The 18,786-nt window shown below is 43.8% G+C and overlaps 1 protein-coding gene across 1 annotated transcript in view; it reads right to left on the reverse strand.

Annotated features, from left to right (window-relative positions):
• Positions 1 to 18,786, reverse strand: part of TDRD1 (tudor domain containing 1) — an 881,429-nt gene that overhangs the window by 219,939 nt on the left and 642,704 nt on the right. Inside the window, exon 19 of the mRNA XM_053692993.1 lies at positions 18,317 to 18,452. Within this exon, the coding sequence (XP_053548968.1) occupies positions 18,317 to 18,452 (136 nt within the window). The remainder of the gene's footprint in view (positions 1 to 18,316; positions 18,453 to 18,786) is intronic.

The raw sequence follows: 18,786 nt of genomic DNA on the forward strand, positions 1-18,786 counted from the left end.
CTTGTTTAAGATCTTGAGATCTAAGATTGGTCTGAACGTTCCCTCTTTTTTGGGAACTATGAACAGATTGGAGTAGAACCCCATCCCTTGTTCTCTTAATGGAACAGGATGAATCACTCCCATTTTTAACAGGTCTTCTACACAATGTAAGAATGCCTGTCTTTTTATGTGGTCTAAAGACAACTGAGACCTGTGGAACCTCCCCCTTGGGGGAAGTCCCTTGAATTCCAGAAGATAACCTTGGGAGACTATTTCTAGCGCCCAAGGATCCAGAACATCTCTTGCCCAAGCCTGAGCGAAGAGAGAGAGTCTGCCCCCCACCAGATCCGGTCCCGGATCGGGGGCCAACTTTTCATGCAGTCTTGGTAGCAGTGGCAGGTTTCTTGGCCTGCTTTCCCTTGTTCCAGCCTTGCATTGGTCTCCAAGCTGGCTTGGCTTGAGAAGTATTACCCTCTTGCTTAGAGGACGTAGCACCTCGGGCTGGTCCGTTTTTTACGAAAGGGACAAAAAGTAGGTTTATTTTTTGCCTTGAAAGGCCGATCCTGAGGAAGGGCGTGGCCCTTACCCCCAGTGATATCAGAGATAATCTCTTTCAAGTCAGGGCCAAACAGCGTTTTCCCCTTGAAAGGAATGTTAAGTAGCTTGTTCTTGGAAGACGCATCAGCCGACCAAGATTTCAACCAAAGCGCTCTGCGCGCCACAATAGCAAACCCAGAATTCTTAGCCGCTAACCTAGCCAATTGCAAAGTGGCGTCTAGGGTGAAAGAATTAGCCAATTTGAGAGCATTGATTCTGTCCATAATCTCCTCATAAGGAGGAGAATCACTATCGACCGCCTTTATCAGCTCATCGAACCAGAAACATGCGGCTGTAGCGACAGGGACAATGCATGCAATTGGTTGTAGAAGGTAACCCTGCTGAACAAACATCTTTTTAAGCAAACCTTCTAATTTTTTATCCATAGGATCTTTGAAAGCACAACTATCCTCTATGGGTATAGTGGTGCGTTTGTTTAAAGTGGAAACCGCCCCCTCGACCTTGGGGACTGTCTGCCATAAGTCCTTTCTAGGGTCGACCAAAGGAAACAATTTTTTAAATATGGGGGGAGGGACGAAAGGAATACCGGGCCTTTCCCATTCTTTATTAACAATGTCCGCCACCCGCTTGGGTATAGGAAAAGCTTCTGGGAGCCCCGGCACCTCTAGGAACTTGTCCATTTTACATAGTTTCTCTGGGATGACCAACTTGTCACAATCATCCAGAGTGGATAATACCTCCTTAAGCAAAATGCGGAGATGTTCCAACTTAAATTTAAATGCAATCACATCAGGTTCAGCCTGTTGAGAAATGTTCCCTGAATCAGTAATTTCTCCCTCAGACAAAACTTCCCTGGCCCCATCAGACTGGGTTAGGGGCCCTTCAGAGATATTAGTATCAGCGTTGCCATGCTCTTCAGTATCTAAAACAGAGCAGCCGCGCTTACGCTGACAAGTGTTCATTTGGGCTAAAATGTTTTTGACAGAATTATCCATTACAGCCGTTAATTGTTGCATAGTAAGGAGTATTGGCGCGCTAGATGTACTAGGGGCCTCCTGAGTGGGCAAGACTCGTGTAGACGAAGGAGGGAATGATGCAGTACCATGCTTACTCCCCTCACTTGAGGAATCATCTTGGGCATCATTGTCATTATCACATAAATCACATTTATTTAAATGAATAGGAATTCTGGCTTCCCCACATTCAGAACACAGTCTATCTGGTAGTTCAGACATGTTAAACAGGCATAAACTTGATAACAAAGTACAAAAAACGTTTTAAAATAAAACCGTTACTGTCACTTTAAATTTTAAACTGAACACACTTTATTACTGCAATTGCGAAAAAACATGAAGGAATTGTGCAAAATTCACCAAATTTTCACCACAGTGTCTTAAAGCCTTAAAAGTATTGCACACCAAATTTGGAAGCTTTAACCCTTAAAATAACGGAACCGGAGCCGTTTTAAACTTTAACCCCTTTACAGTCCCTGGTATCTGCTTTGCTGAGACCCAACCAAGCCCAAAGGGGAATACGATACCAAATGACGCCTTCAGAAAGTCTTATCTAAGTGTCAGAGCTCCTCTCACATGCGACTGCATGCCATGCCTCTCAAAAACAAGTGCGCCACACCGGCGCGAAAATGAGGCTCTGCTTATGCTTTGGGAAAGCCCCTAAGGTATAAGGTGTCTAATACAGTGCCTGCCGATATTATTATATCAAAATACCCAGATAAAATGATTCCTCAAGGCTAAATATGTGTTAATAATGAATCGATTTAGCCCAAAAAAAGTCTACAGTCTTAATAAGCCCTTGTGAAGCCCTTATTTACGATCGTAATAAACATGGCTTACCGGATCCCATAGGGAAAATGACAGCTTCCAGCATTACATCGTCTTGTTAGAATGTGTCATACCTCAAGCAGCAAGAGACTGCATACTGTTCCCCCAACTGAAGTTAATTGCTCTCAACAGTCCTGTGTGGAACAGCCATGGATTTTAGTTACGGTTGCTAAAATCATTTTCCTCATACAAACAGAAATCTTCATCTCTTTTCTGTTTCTGAGTAAATAGTACATACCAGCACTATTTCAAAATAACAAACTCTTGATTGAATAATAAAAACTACAGTTAAACACTAAAAAACTCTAAGCCATCTCCGTGGAGATGTTGCCTGTACAACGGCAAAGAGAATGACTGGGGTAGGCGGAGCCTAGGAGGGATCATGTGACCAGCTTTGCTGGGCTCTTTGCCATTTCCTGTTGGGGAGGAGAATATCCCACAAGTAAGGATGACGCCGTGGACCGGACACACCTATGTTGGAGAAATTAGAAATCTCTGAATCCAGTCTCCCTGGATCAGATCCGTCACCCACAGAATGAAGCTTTCCGTCTTCACGTTCTGCAAACTGTGACGCAGTATCTGACATGGCTCTCACCTCATCCGCGCGCTCTGTCCTTAACCCAGAGCTATTGCGCTTGCCTCTTAATTCTGGCAATTTAGATAATACTTCTGTCATAACAGTAGCCATGTCTTGCAAAGTGATTTGTAAGGGCCTCCCTGATGTACTTGGCGCCACAAAATCACGCACCTCCTGAGCGGGAGGCGAAGGTACTGACACGTGAGGAGAGTTAGTCGGCATAACTTCCCCCTCGTTGTCTGGTGATAATTTCTTTACATGTAAAGATTGACTTTTATTTAAAGTAGCATCAATGCAATTAGTACATAAATTTCTATTGGGCTCCACATTGGCCTTTAAACATAGTGAACAAAGAGATTAATCTGTGTCAGACATGTTTAAACAGACTAGCAATGAGACTAGCAAGCTTGGAAATACTTTTCTAAATAAATTTACAAGCAATATAAAAAACACTACTGTGCCTTTAAGAAGCACAAAAAGCTGTCACAGTTGAAATAACAATGAACCAAAATAGTTATAGCAACCAATTTTTTCACAGTAAATGTATTAAGTTAGCAAAGGATTGCACCCACCAGCAAATGGATGATTAACCCCTTAATACCCAAAAACGGATTAACAATTTAATAATTAACGTTTTTCTCACAGTCAAAACACACTGTCACAGGTCTCTGTGACTGATTACCTCCCTCAAAATGAATTTTGAAGACCCCTGAGCTCTCTAGAGACGATCTGGATCATGGAGGATGAAGTAGACAGATTGTGACTGAATTTTTACTGCGCAAAAAAGCGCTAAAATAGGCCCCTCCCACTCATATTACAACAGTGGGGAAGCTCAGAAAACTGTTTCTATGCAGAAAACAAAGATGGCCATGTGGTAAAAATCATGCCCCAATAAGTTTTATCACCAAGTACCTCACAAAAAACGATTAACATGCCAGTAAACGTTTTAAACATACATTTGAAAAGTTATGAATTGTTATTAATAAGCCTGCTACCAGTCGCTTTTACTGCAGTTAAGGCTCATACATTATTTCAGTATTAACAGTATTTTCAGAGTCAATTCCATTCCTTAGAAAAATACATTCAGTGTACACACACTCATCAGCCTAATACCAGTCGCTATCACTGCATTTAAGGCTGAACTTACTTTACATTGGTATCAGCAGTATTTTCTCAGTCAATTCCATTCCTCAGAAAAATAATTTACTGCACATACCTCATTTGCAGGGGGGCCCTGCATGCTATTCCCCTTCTCTGAAGTTACCTCACTCCTCAGATGAGAACAGCCAGTGGATCTTAGTTACGTCTGCTAAGATCATAGAAAACGCAGGCAGATTCTTCTTCTAATGCTGCCTGAGAACAAACAGCACACTCCGGTGCCATTTAAAATAACAAACTTTTGATTGTAGAAATAAACTAAGTTAAAAAACACCACAGACCTCTCACAGCAACCTATCTAGTTAGGCTGCAAGAGAATGACTGAATATGACATGTGAGGGGAGGAGCTATGTCGCAAGCTCTGCTGGGTGATCCTCTTGCAGCTTCCTGTTAGGAAGAGATATATTCCATAAGTAATGGATGACCCGTGGACTGACTACACTTAACAAGAGAAATAAAGTTACCACTTACCTTTAGACTTATGCCAGGCAGCGCGGCAGCTCACTAGGTTTGAGAGGACAGTTCCCTCACATGGACCTGTGGATAAAAAAAGAGACTTAGTAATCTTGCTCAGGCTTGCACGATTAGGGCAGCATTAAATAGATGGGTGGTGCAGTGATGATTGTACCCCACAAGTTCCCATTGCTTGAAAGCCACCAATGCTCTACTGAAGAGACTGATATGGAATACCGCTACACCCTGGAACAAAGCAGAACAATCTTGCACTGCTGAAAAATAATAAAATCTTGCTTGAAGAATCTTCTTTCCAACACCTAAACATTACCACTTCCTTAATCTAACGTAGGCGAAGAGAATGACTGGGGTTGGAGGGAAGGGAGGTGATATTTAACAGTTTGCTGTGGTGCTCTTTGCCGCCTTCTGCTGGGCAGGAGTGATATTACCAATAGTAATTAGATGATCCGTGGACCCACCGTGTCATTAGAAAAAAAATCACATGTTCTATCTAAAACATTGGGTTTCATATCCCATTAAATTCTGCAAATCAATTGTGCTTTGTGTGACATTTATAAATAACAGAAAAAGTTATAATTTTGCACAATATTACACTGCCCCCAATCCTCAGAATAGGAAAACTTGAATTTTTCATAAGGAGCAAAATAAATTATGAAAGTATATTACAACATTATTATTATTACATACAAGACTTTTTACTACTTCTATACACAAATGTCACCTCAATTAAAAAAAATAAAAGATTATGATAACAATGCAATGGACCTAAAGCACATTATGCATACACTATATACTCTCTCTTGCTGCAATAGGAATTCAAATAGCTGCTAGGTCTTGGATGATTAAAAAATGGGGTGCTCAACCTTGGTGCTCCACAGGTTTTGGAAATACATTTCTCATGACGCTCAGTGTGAACATAATGGGAAATGTAGCTCCAAAACCTCCGGAGCACCAAGGTTGAGCACTCCTAATCTAAACTTTCATCTCATTTGGACAAATCGCACACACTACTGGATAACATAGATCAAAACTGATATATTACAGACTAGGAGAAATCTTAAGAAAACCAAAAAACAGAAACCAGCAGTCAATAACTTAAATTATGCTTACCTGATAATTTTATTTTCTTCAGACCAAAAGAGTCCACACAGCTGCATTCATTACTTTTGGGAATTCAGAACCTGGCCACCAGGAGGAGGGTAAGACATCCCAGCCAAAGGCTTAAATACCCCTCCCACTTCCCCATCCCCCAGTCATTCTGCCGAGGGACAAGGAACAGTAGGAGAAATATCAGGGTGAAAAAGTGTCCGAAGAACAAAAATAAGAGACACCACACAAAAAAAAAATACGGGTGGGGAGCTGTGGACTCTGTCTGAAGAAAAGAAAATGATCAGGTAAGAATAATTTAAAGGGACACTGTACCCAAATTTTTTCTTTCGTGATTCAGATAGAGCATGGCATTTTAAGCAACTTTCTAATTTACTCCTATTATCAATTTTTCTTCATTCTCTTGGTATCTTTATTTGAAATGCAAGAAAGTAAGTTTAGGTGCCGGCCCATTTTTGGTGATCAACCTGGGTTGTTCTTGCTGATTGGTGGATAAACTCATCCACCAATAAAAAAGTGCTGTCCAGAGTTCTGAATAAAAAAAAAAGCTTAGATGTCTTCTTTTTAAAATAAAGATAGCAAGAGAACGAAGAAAAATTGATAATATGAATAAATTACAAAGTGTCTTAAAATTGCATGCTCTATCTGAATCATGAAAGAAAAAAATTGGGTTCAGTGTCCCTTTAAGTTTTTCTTCATAAACAGAAAGAGTCCACAGCTGCATTCATTACTTTTGGGAAAACAATACCGAAGCTATAGAGGACACAGAATGCTAAAACGGGAGGGTACAAAGAGACAGCCCATTCTGAGGGCACTAGGCCTGAAAACTACTACCCAAACAAAAAACAGCTTCGACCGAGGCCAAGAAAAAAAGGAAAAAGGCCCAAGGACACTGACCCGAAGAAGTCCATAACCTTGCTAGAAACCGCATCCAAGGAGTCTGAACAGAGAAGAGAATCTTCCCTAAGCAGAGTGTGTCCACACCCTGGAAACAACCGAAGACAAAGGACTCCCAAAACCGCTGAAGAGCAGCTCAGAATATCTAAATATTCAGGAACCCTAAGCCCCGTGCTCCAAGCTCATTTAGGCAAACACCTGACATTGACACCAGAAGAACCAAAACTCTGCACTCTACCATCATCCAAAGACGAATCCCAAGAATGCAGCCAGACCTACCCAAAAGAAATTAACGTGGAAGATAAACAGAGCCCCCCCAAGGAAGGCTTACCAAAAACTCTCATAACTCGAGTACAAAATTTGCAGAGCAAACAGATCTCTGATCCTGCTCCAAGCATCAGACCAACCCAAGCGATAGGCATGTCTCATAAAACAAGGTAATCCCAAACCCCCTGGGGAATGGAAAATGAGAGGAGCTCACCCCCCACCCCCCAGAGCTTAGGTGCCAACCCAATCCGCTCTTCCAAAATTAAGGGCACTCCCAAGGAGAAGCCCCTAGGACTTGGTATAGAAAAAGGGCAAATAGACCCCCCTAGGAAGTCCTTGCACAATACCCCTGTTTTTTCCACAGGGACACTTTCCAAAAGTCAGAACAGGACAAGCCACAGAGCCGCATGATGCTGCCCCCTGCATAACATAAATAAAAGTAACTTGGTCCAAACTCCTGCATGCAACCCTCCAGAGAGAAGAAAAACCCACCTCTGAGCACCAGGCGGTACTGAGGTAGTCTAACCAACACCCCCAAAGGGGAGAGAACAGACAAAAAACAGCGCACATGCCCACAATGAAATGAGGAAGCCGTAGCCTGAATCAAAGTCCAGGACCGAATGGCGAATCATTCAGACACAACTGTTTATTGCAACAAAGAAAAACAGAATTTATGTTTACCTGATAAATTACTTTCTCCAACGGTGTGTCCGGTCCACGGCGTCATCCTTACTTGTGGGATATTCTCTTCCCCAACAGGAAATGGCAAAGAGCCCAGCAAAGCTGGTCACATGATCCCTCCTAGGCTCCGCCTACCCCAGTCATTCGACCGACGTTAAGGAGGAATATTTGCATAGGAGAAACCATATGGTACCGTGGTGACTGTAGTTAAAGAAAATAAATTATCAGACCTGATTAAAAAAACCAGGGCGGGCCGTGGACCGGACACACCGTTGGAGAAAGTAATTTATCAGGTAAACATAAATTCTGTTTTCTCCAACATAGGTGTGTCCGGTCCACGGCGTCATCCTTACTTGTGGGAACCAATACCAAAGCTTTAGGACACGGATGAAGGGAGGGAGCAAATCAGGTCACCTAAATGGAAGGCACCACGGCTTGCAAAACCTTTCTCCCAAAAATAGCCTCAGAAGAAGCAAAAGTATCAAACTTGTAAAATTTGGTAAAAGTGTGCAGTGAAGACCAAGTCGCTGCCCTACATATCTGATCAACAGAAGCCTCGTTCTTGAAGGCCCATGTGGAAGCCACAGCCCTAGTGGAATGAGCTGTGATTCTTTCGGGAGGCTGCCGTCCGGCAGTCTCGTAAGCCAATCTGATGATGCTTTTAATCCAAAAAGAGAGAGAGGTAGAAGTTGCTTTTTGACCTCTCCTTTTACCAGAATAAACAACAAACAAGGAAGATGTTTGTCTAAAATCCTTTGTAGCATCTAAATAGAATTTTAGAGCGCGAACAACATCCAAATTGTGCAACAAACGTTCCTTCTTTGAAACTGGTTTCGGACACAGAGAAGGTACGATAATCTCCTGGTTAATGTTTTTGTTAGAAACAACTTTTGGAAGAAAACCAGGTTTAGTACGTAAAACCACCTTATCTGCATGGAACACCAGATAAGGAGGAGAACACTGCAGAGCAGATAATTCTGAAACTCTTCTAGCAGAAGAAATTGCAACTAAAAACAAAACTTTCCAAGATAACAACTTAATATCAACGGAATGCAAGGGTTCAAACGGAACCCCCTGAAGAACTGAAAGAACTAAATTGAGACTCCAAGGAGGAGTCAAAGGTTTGTAAACAGGCTTAATTCTAACCAGAGCCTGAACAAAGGCTTGAACATCTGGCACAGCGGCCAGCTTTTTGTGAAGTAACACAGACAAGGCAGAAATCTGTCCCTTCAGGGAACTTGCAGATAATCCTTTTTCCAATCCTTCTTGAAGGAAGGATAGAATCCTAGGAATCTTAACCTTGTCCCAAGGGAATCCTTTAGATTCACACCAACAGATATATTTTTTCCAAATTTTGTGGTAAATCTTTCTAGTTACAGGCTTTCTGGCCTGAACAAGAGTATCGATAACAGAATCTGAGAATCCTCGCTTCGATAAGATCAAGCGTTCAATCTCCAAGCAGTCAGCTGGAGTGAAACCAGATTCGGATGTTCGAACGGACCCTGAACAAGAAGGTCTCGTCTCAAAGGTAGCTTCCAAGGAGGAGCCGATGACATATTCACCAGATCTGCGTACCAAGTCCTGCGTGGCCACGCAGGAGCTATCAAGATCACCGACGCCCTCTCCTGATTGATCCTGGCTACCAGCCTGGGGATGAGAGGAAACGGCGGGAACACATAAGCTAGTTTGAAGGTCCAAGGTGCTACTAGTGCATCCACTAGAGCCGCCTTGGGATCCCTGGATCTGGACCCGTAGCAAGGAACTTTGAAGTTCTGACGAGAGGCCATCAGATCCATGTCTGGAATGCCCCACAGCTGAGTGACTTGGGCAAAGATTTCCGGATGGAGTTCCCACTCCCCCGGATGCAATGTCTGACGACTCAGAAAATCCGCTTCCCAATTTTCCACTCCTGGGATGTGGATAGCAGACAGGTGGCAGGAGTGAGACTCCGCCCATAGAATGATTTTGGTCACTTCTTCCATCGCCAGGGAACTCCTTGTTCCCCCCTGATGGTTGATGTACGCAACAGTTGTCATGTTGTCTGATTGAAACCGTATGAACTTGGCCCTCGCTAGCTGAGGCCAAGCCTTGAGAGCATTGAATATCGCTCTCAGTTCCAGAATATTTATCGGTAGAAGAGATTCTTCCCGAGACCAAAGACCCTGAGCTTTCAGGGATCCCCAGACCGCGCCCCAGCCCATCAGACTGGCGTCGGTCGTGACAATGACCCACTCTGGTCTGCGGAATGTCATCCCTCGTGACAGGTTGTCCAGGGACAGCCACCAACGGAGTGAGTCTCTGGTCCTCTGATTTACTTGTATCTTCGGAGACAAGTCTGTATAGTCCCCATTCCACTGACTGAGCATGCACAGTTGTAATGGTCTTAGATGAATGCGTGCAAAAGGAACTATGTCCATTGCCGCTACCATCAACCCAATCACTTCCATGCACTGAGCTATGGAAGGAAGAGGAACGGAATGGAGTATCCGACAAGAGTCTAGAAGTTTTGTTTTTCTGGCCTCTGTCAGAAAAATCCTCATTTCTAAGGAGTCTATTATTGTTCCCAAGAAGGGAACCCTTGTTGACGGAGATAGAGAACTCTTTTCCACGTTCACTTTCCATCCGTGAGATCTGAGAAAGGCCAGGACAATGTCCGTGTGAGCCTTTGCTTGAGGAAGGGACGACGCTTGAATCAGAATGTCGTCCAAGTAAGGTACTACAGCAATGCCCCTTGGTCTTAGCACAGCTAGAAGGGACCCTAGTACCTTTGTGAAAATCCTTGGAGCAGTGGCTAATCCGAAAGGAAGCGCCACGAACTGGTAATGTTTGTCCAGGAATGCGAACCTCAGGAACCGATGATGTTCCTTGTGGATAGGAATATGTAGATACGCATCCTTTAAATCCACCGTGGTCATGAATTGACCTTCCTGGATGGAAGGAAGAATAGTTCGAATGGTTTCCATCTTGAACGATGGAACCTTGAGAAACTTGTTTAAGATCTTGAGATCTAAGATTGGTCTGAACGTTCCCTCTTTTTTGGGAACTATAAACAGATTGGAGTAGAACCCCATCCCTTGTTCTTCTTAATGGAACGGGATGAATCACTCCCATTTTTAACAGGTCTTCTACACAATGTAAGAATGCCTGTCTTTTTATGTGGTCTGAAGACAACTGAGACCTGTGGAACCTCCCCCTTGGGGGAAGTCCCTTGAATTCCAGAAGATAACCTTGGGAGACTATTTCTAGCGCCCAAGGATCCAGAACATCTCTTGCCCAAGCCTGAGCGAAGAGAGAGAGTCTGCCCCCCACCAGATCCGGTCCCGGATCGGGGGCCAACATTTCATGCTGTCTTGGTAGCAGTGGCAGGTTTCTTGGCCTGCTTTCCCTTGTTCCAGCCTTGCATTGGTCTCCAAGCTGGCTTGGCTTGAGAAGTATTACCCTCTTGCTTAGAGGACGTAGCACTTTGGGCTGGTCCGTTTCTACGAAAGGGACGAAAATTAGGTTTATTTTTTGCCTTGAAAGGCCGATCCTGAGGAAGGGCGTGGCCCTTACCCCCAGTGATATCCGAGATAATCTCTTTCAAGTCAGGGCCAAACAGCGTTTTCCCCTTGAAAGGAATGTTAAGTAGCTTGTTCTTGGAAGACGCATCAGCCGACCAAGATTTCAACCAAAGCGCTCTGCGCGCCACAATAGCAAACCCAGAATTCTTAGCCGCTAACCTAGCCAATTGCAAAGTGGCGTCTAGGGTGAAAGAATTAGCCAATTTGAGAGCATTGATTCTGTCCTTAATCTCCTCATAAGGAGGAGAATCACTGTCGACCGCCTTTATCAGCTCATCGAACCAGAAACATGCGGCTGTAGCGACAGGGACAATGCATGAAATTGGTTGTAGAAGGTAACCCTGCTGAACAAACATCTTTTTAAGCAAACCTTCTAATTTTTTATCCATAGGATCTTTGAAAGCACAACTATCCTCTATGGGTATAGTGGTGCGTTTGTTTAAAGTGGAAACCGCTCCCTCGACCTTGGGGACTGTCTGCCATAAGTCCTTTCTGGGGTCGACCATAGGAAACAATTTTTTAAATATGGGGGGAGGGACGAAAGGAATACCGGGCCTTTCCCATTCTTTATTAACAATGTCCGCCACCCGCTTGGGTATAGGAAAAGCTTCTGGGAGCCCCGGCACCTCTAGGAACTTGTCCATTTTACATAGTTTCTCTGGGATGACCAACTTGTCACAATCATCCAGAGTGGATAATACCTCCTTAAGCAGAATGCGGAGATGTTCCAACTTAAATTTAAATGAAATCACATCAGGTTCAGCTTGTTGAGAAATGTTCCCTGAATCAGTAATTTCTCCCTCAGACAAAACCTCCCTGGCCCCATCAGACTGAGTTAGGGGCCCTTCAGAAATATTAATATCAGCGTCGTCATGCTCTTCAGTATCTAAAACAGAGCAGTCGCGCTTACGCTGATAAGTGTTCATTTTGGCTAAAATGTTTTTGACAGAATTATCCATTACAGCCGTTAATTGTTGCATAGTAAGGAGTATTGGCGCGCTAGATGTACTAGGGGCCTCCTGAGTGGGCAAGACTCGTGTAGACGAAGGAGGGAATGATGCAGTACCATGCTTACTCCCCTCACTTGAGGAATCATCTTGGGCATCATTGTCATTGTCACATAAATCACATTTATTTAAATGAATAGGAATTCTGGCTTCCCCACATTCAGAACACAGTCTATCTGGTAGTTCAGACATGTTAAACAGGCATAAACTTGATAACAAGTACAAAAAACGTTTTAAAATAAAACCGTTACTGTCACTTTAAATTTTAAACTGAACACACTTTATTACTGCAAATGCGAAAAAACATGAAGGAATTGTTCAAAATTTACCAAATTTTCACCACAGTGTCTTAAAGCCTTAAAAGTATTGCACACCAAATTTGGAAGCTTTAACCCTTAAAATAACGGAACCGGAGCCGTTTTGAACTTTAACCCCTTTACAGTCCCTGGTATCTGCTTTGCTGAGACCCAACCAAGCCCCAAGGGGAATACGATACCAAATGACGCCTTCAGAAAGTCTTTTCTAAGTATCAGAGCTCCTCTCACATGCGACTGCATGCCATGCCTCTCAAAAACAAGTGCGCAACACCGGCGCGAAAATGAGGCTCTGCCTATGCTTTGGGAAAGCCCCTAAAGAATAAGGTGTCTAAAACAGTGCCTGCCGATATTATTATATCAAAATACCCAGATAAAATGATTCCTCAAGGCTAAATATGTGTTAATAATCAATCGATTTAGCCCAAAAAAAGTCTACAGTCTTAATAAGCCCTTTTTGAAGCCCTTATTTACAATCGTAATAAACATGGCTTACCGGATCCCAGAGGGAAAATGACAGCTTCCAGCATTACATCGTCTTGTTAGAATGTGTCATACCTCAAGCAGCAAGAGACTGCTCACTGTTCCCCCAACTGAAGTTAATTGCTCTCAACAGTCCTGTGTGGAACAGCCATGGATTTTAGTGACGGTTGCTAAAATCATTTTCCTCATACAAACAGAAATCTTCATCTCTTTTCTGTTTCTGAGTAAATAGTACATACCAGCACTATTTCAAAATAACAAACTCTTGATTGAATAATAAAAACTACAGTTAAACACTAAAAAACTCTAAGCCATCTCCGTGGAGATGTTGCCTGTACAACGGCAAAGAGAATGACTGGGGTAGGCGGAGCCTAGGAGGGATCATGTGACCAGCTTTGCTGGGCTCTTTGCCATTTCCTGTTGGGGAAGAGAATATCCCACAAGTAAGGATGACGCCGTGGACCGGACACACCTATGTTGGAGAAACCAGGTTTAGTACGTAAAACCACCTTATCTGCATGGAACACCAGATAAGGAGGAGAACACTGCAGAGCAGATAATTCTGAAACTCTTCTAGCAGAAGAAATTGCAACTAAAAATAAAACTTTCCAAGATAATAACTTAATATCAACGGAATGTAAGGGTTCAAACGGAACCCCCTGAAGAACTGAAAGAACTAAATTGAGACTCCAAGGAGGAGTCAAAGGTTTGTAAACAGGCTTAATTCTAACCAGAGCCTGAACAAAAGCTTGAACATCTGGCACAGCTGCCAGCTTTTTGTGAAGTAACACAGACAAGGCAGAAATCTGTCCCTTCAGGGAACTTGCAGATAATCCTTTTTCCAATCCTTCTTGAAGGAAGGATAAAATCTTAGGAATCTTAACCTTGTCCCAAGGGAATCCTTTAGATTCACACCAACAGATATATTTTTTCCAAATTTTGTGGTAAATCTTTCTAGTTACAGGCTTTCTGGCCTGAACAAGAGTATCGATAACAGAATCTGAGAACCCTCGCTTCGATAAGATCAAGCGTTCAATCTCCAAGCAGTCAGCTGGAGTGAAACCAGATTCGGATGTTCGAACGGACCCTGAACAAGCAGGTCTCGTCTCAAAGGTAGCTTCCAAGGTGGAGCCGATGACATATTCACCAGATCTGCATACCAAGTCCTGCGTGGCCACGCAGGAGCTATCAAGATCACCGACGCCCTCTCCTGATTGATCCTGGCTACCAGCCTGGGGATGAGAGGAAACGGCGGGAACACATAAGCTAGTTTGAAGGTCCAAGGTGCTACTAGTGCATCCACTAGAGCCGCCTTGGGATCCCTGGATCTGGACCCGTAGCAAGGAACTTTGAAGTTCTGACGAGAGGCCATCAGATCCATGTCTGGAATGCCCCACAGCTGAGTGACTTGGGCAAAGATTTCCGGATGGAGTTCCCACTCCCCCGGATGTAATGTCTGACGACTCAGAAAATCCGCTTCCCAATTTTCCACTCCTGGGATGTGGATAGCAGACAGGTGGCAGGAGTGAGACTCCGCCCATAGAATGATTCTGGTCACTTCTTCCATCGCTAGGGAACTCCTTGTTCCCCCCTGATGGTTGATGTACGCAACAGTTGTCATGTTGTCTGATTGAAACCGTATGAACTTGGCCCTCGCTAGCTGAGGCCAAGCCTTGAGAGCATTGAATATCGCTCTCAGTTCCAGAATATTTATCGGTAGAAGAGATTCTTCCCGAGACCAAAGACCCTGAGCTTTCAGGGATCCCCAGACCGCGCCCCAGCCCATCAGACTGGCGTCGGTCGTGACAATGACCCACTCTGGTCTGCGGAATGTCATCCCTTGTGACAGGTTGTCCAGGGACAGCCACCAACGGAGTGAGTCTCTGGTCCTCTGATTTACTTGTATCTTCGGAGACAAGTCTGTATAGTCCCCATTCCACTGACTGAGCATGCACAGTTGTAATGGTCTTAGATGAATGCGCGCAAAAGGAACTATGTCCATTGCCGCTACCATCAACCCGATCACTTCCATGCACTGAGCTATGGAAGGAAGAGGAACGGAATGAAGTATCCGACAAGAGTCTAGAAGTTTTGTTTTTCTGGCCTCTGTCAGAAAAATCCTCATTTCTAAGGAGTCTATTATTGTTCCCAAGAAGGGAACCCTTGTTGACGGAGATAGAGAACTCTTTTCCACGTTCACTTTCCATCCGTGAGATCTGAGAAAGGCCAGGACAATGTCCGTGTGAGCCTTTGCTTGAGGAAGGGACGACGCTTGAATCAGAATGTCGTCCAAGTAAGGTACTACAGAAATGCCCCTTGGTCTTAGCACAGCTAGAAGGGACCCTAGTACCTTTGTGAAAATCCTTGGAGCAGTGGCTAATCCGAAAGGAAGCGCCACGAACTGGTAATGCTTGTCCAGGAATGCGAACCTTAGGAACCGATGATGTTCCTTGTGGATAGGAATATGTAGATACGCATCCTTTAAATCCACCGTGGTCATGAATTGACCTTCCTGGATGGAAGGAAGAATAGTTCGAATGGTTTCCATCTTGAACGATGGAACCTTGAGAAACTTGTTTAAGATCTTGAGATCTAAGATTGGTCTGAACGTTCCCTCTTTTTTGGGAACTATGAACAGATTGGAGTAGAACCCCATCCCTTGTTCTCTTAATGGAACAGGATGAATCACTCCCATTTTTAACAGGTCTTCTACACAATGTAAGAATGCCTGTCTTTTTATGTGGTCTGAAGACAACTGAGACCTGTGGAACCTCCCCCTTGGGGGAAGTCCCTTGAATTCCAGAAGATAACCTTGGGAGACTATTTCTAGCGCCCAAGGATCCAGAACATCTCTTGCCCAAGCCTGAGCGAAGAGAGAGAGTCTGCCCCCCACCAGATCCGGTCCCGGATCGGGGGCCAACATTTCATGCTGTCTTGGTAGCAGTGGCAGGTTTCTTGGCCTGCTTTCCCTTGTTCCAGCCTTGCATTGGTCTCCAAGCTGGCTTGGCTTGAGAAGTATTACCCTCTTGCTTAGAGGACGTAGCACTTTGGGCTGGTCCGTTTCTACGAAAGGGACGAAAATTAGGTTTATTTTTTGCCTTGAAAGGCCGATCCTGAGGAAGGGCGTGGCCCTTACCCCCAGTGATATCAGAGATAATCTCTTTCAAGTCAGGGCCAAACAGCGTTTTCCCCTTGAAAGGAATGTTAAGTAGCTTGTTCTTGGAAGACGCATCAGCCGACCAAGATTTCAACCAAAGCGCTCTGCGCGCCACAATAGCAAACCCAGAATTCTTAGCCGCTAACCTAGCCAATTGCAAAGTGGCGTCTAGGGTGAAAGAATTAGCCAATTTGAGAGCATTGATTCTGTCCATAATCTCCTCATAAGGAGGAGAATCACTATCAACCGCCTTTATCAGCTCATCGAACCAGAAACATGCGGCTGTAGCGACAGGGACAATGCATGAAATTGGTTGTAGAAGGTAACCCTGCTGAACAAACATCTTTTTAAGCAAACCTTCTAATTTTTTATCCATAGGATCTTTGAAAGCACAACTATCCTCTATGGGTATAGTGGTGCGTTTGTTTAAAGTGGAAACCGCTCCCTCGACCTTGGGGACTGTCTGCCATAAGTCCTTTCTGGGGTCGACCATAGGAAACAATTTTTTAAATATGGGGGGAGGGACGAAAGGAATACCGGGCCTTTCCCATTCTTTATTAACAATGTCCGCCACCCGCTTGGGTATAGGAAAAGCTTCTGGGAGCCCCGGCACCTCTAGGAACTTGTCCATTTTACATAGTTTCTCTGGGATGACCAACTTGTCACAATCATCCAGAGTGGATAATACCTCCTTAAGCAGAATGCGGAGATGTTCCAACTTAAATTTAAATGTAATCACATCAGGTTCAGCTTGTTGAGAAATGTTCCCTGAATCAGTAATTTCTCCCTCAGACAAAACCTCCCTGGCCCCATCAGACTGGGTTAGGGGCCCTTCAGAAATATTATTATCAGCGTCGTCATGCTCTTCAGTATCTAAAACAGAGCAGTCGCGCTTACGCTGATAAGTGTTCGTTTTGGCTAAAATGTTTTTGACAGAATTATCCATTACAGCCGTTAATTGTTGCATAGTAAGGAGTATTGGCGCGCTAGATGTACTAGGGGCCTCCTGAGTGGGCAAGACTCGTGTAGACGAAGGAGGGAATGATGCAGTACCATGCTTACTCCCCTCACTTGAGGAATCATCTTGGGCATCATTGTCATTGTCACATAAATCACATTTATTTAAATGAATAGGAATTCTGGCTTCCCCACATTCAGAACACAGTCTATCTGGTAGTTCAGACATGTTAAACAGGCATAAACTTGATAATAAAGTACAAAAAACGTTTTAAAATAAAACCGTTACTGTCACTTTAAATTTTAAACTGAACACACTTTATTACTGCAATTGCGAAAAAACATGAAGGAATTGTTCAAAATTCACCAAATTTTCACCACAGTGTCTTAAAGCCTTAAAAGTATTGCACACCAAATTTGGAAGCTTAAAATAACGGAACCGGAGCCGTTTTGAACTTTAACCCCTTTACAGTCCCTGGTATCTGCTTTGCTGAGACCCAACCAAGCCCAAAGGGGAATACGATACCAAATGACGCCTTCAGAAAGTCTTTTCTAAGTATCAGAGCTCCTCTCACATGCGACTGCATGCCATGCCACTCAAAAACAAGTGCGCAACACCGGCGCGAAAATGAGGCTCTGCCTATGCTTTGGGAAAGCCCCTAAAGAATAAGGTGTCTAAAACAGTGCCTGCCGATATTATTATATCAAAATACCCAGATAAAATGATTCCTCAAGGCTAAATATGTATTTAATAATGAATCGATTTAGCCCAGAAAAAGTCTACAGTCTTAATAAGCCCTTGTGAAGCCCTTATTTACGATCGTAATAAACATGGCTTACCGGATCCCATAGGGAAAATGACAGCTTCCAGCATTACATCGTCTTGTTAGAATGTGTCATACCTCAAGCAGCAAGAGACTGCTCACTGTTCCCCCAACTGAAGTTAATTGCTCTCAACAGTCCTGTGTGGAACAGCCATGGATTTTAGTGACGGTTGCTAAAATCATTTTCCTCATACAAACAGAAATCTTCATCACTTTTCTGTTTCTGAGTAAATAGTACATACCAGCACTATTTCAAAATAACAAACTCTTGATTGAATAATAAAAACTACAGTTAAACACTAAAAAACTCTAAGCCATCTCCGTGGAGATGTTGCCTGTACAACGGCAAAGAGAATGACTGGGGTAGGCGGAGCCTAGGAGGGATCATGTGACCAGCTTTGCTGGGCTCTTTGCCATTTCCTGTTGGGGAAGAGAATATCCCACAAGTAAGGATGACGCCGTGGACCGGACACACCTATGTTGGAGAAAACTCTGTCACCAAAAAAGGAAGCACATTCTGCCCGTAAGGGCAAACAGTCCCCCACTGACAACACTGGGTCGTCCCAAACCAGTCCAACAGCATCATAAAAGCCCAAGCCCTGGCGGAAGATCTGAAGCAAAAGATAGCAGTGGAAAGGAGGAGACAACACAGTCTATCGTCCCCGATATGAAAATGACTAACTCCCGGAAGCAGAAAGAGCCGAAAGGCCCTCAACTTTCTAACTTACAAGGCCAAAAGCCGCCAAGAAAAAAAAAGGACAAGGTCCAGACAGCCTCGACCCGGAGGAAGAGAATATAAAAAGGGAACAAATCCTAAAAGGACAATCCCAAGGAAGCCTCAGAAAGGCAAGTCCACCAGGATCTGGCAGAATGAAGGACCTAAAATCCTCCGAACCTCCAACCACCTATGGGGAGGAGGGTTCGCTAGTTCCCACAAAAAAATCG

The sequence above is a fragment of the Bombina bombina genome, chromosome 9 (assembly GCF_027579735.1).
Source record: "Bombina bombina isolate aBomBom1 chromosome 9, aBomBom1.pri, whole genome shotgun sequence".
NCBI lineage: Eukaryota > Metazoa > Chordata > Amphibia > Anura > Bombinatoridae > Bombina > Bombina bombina.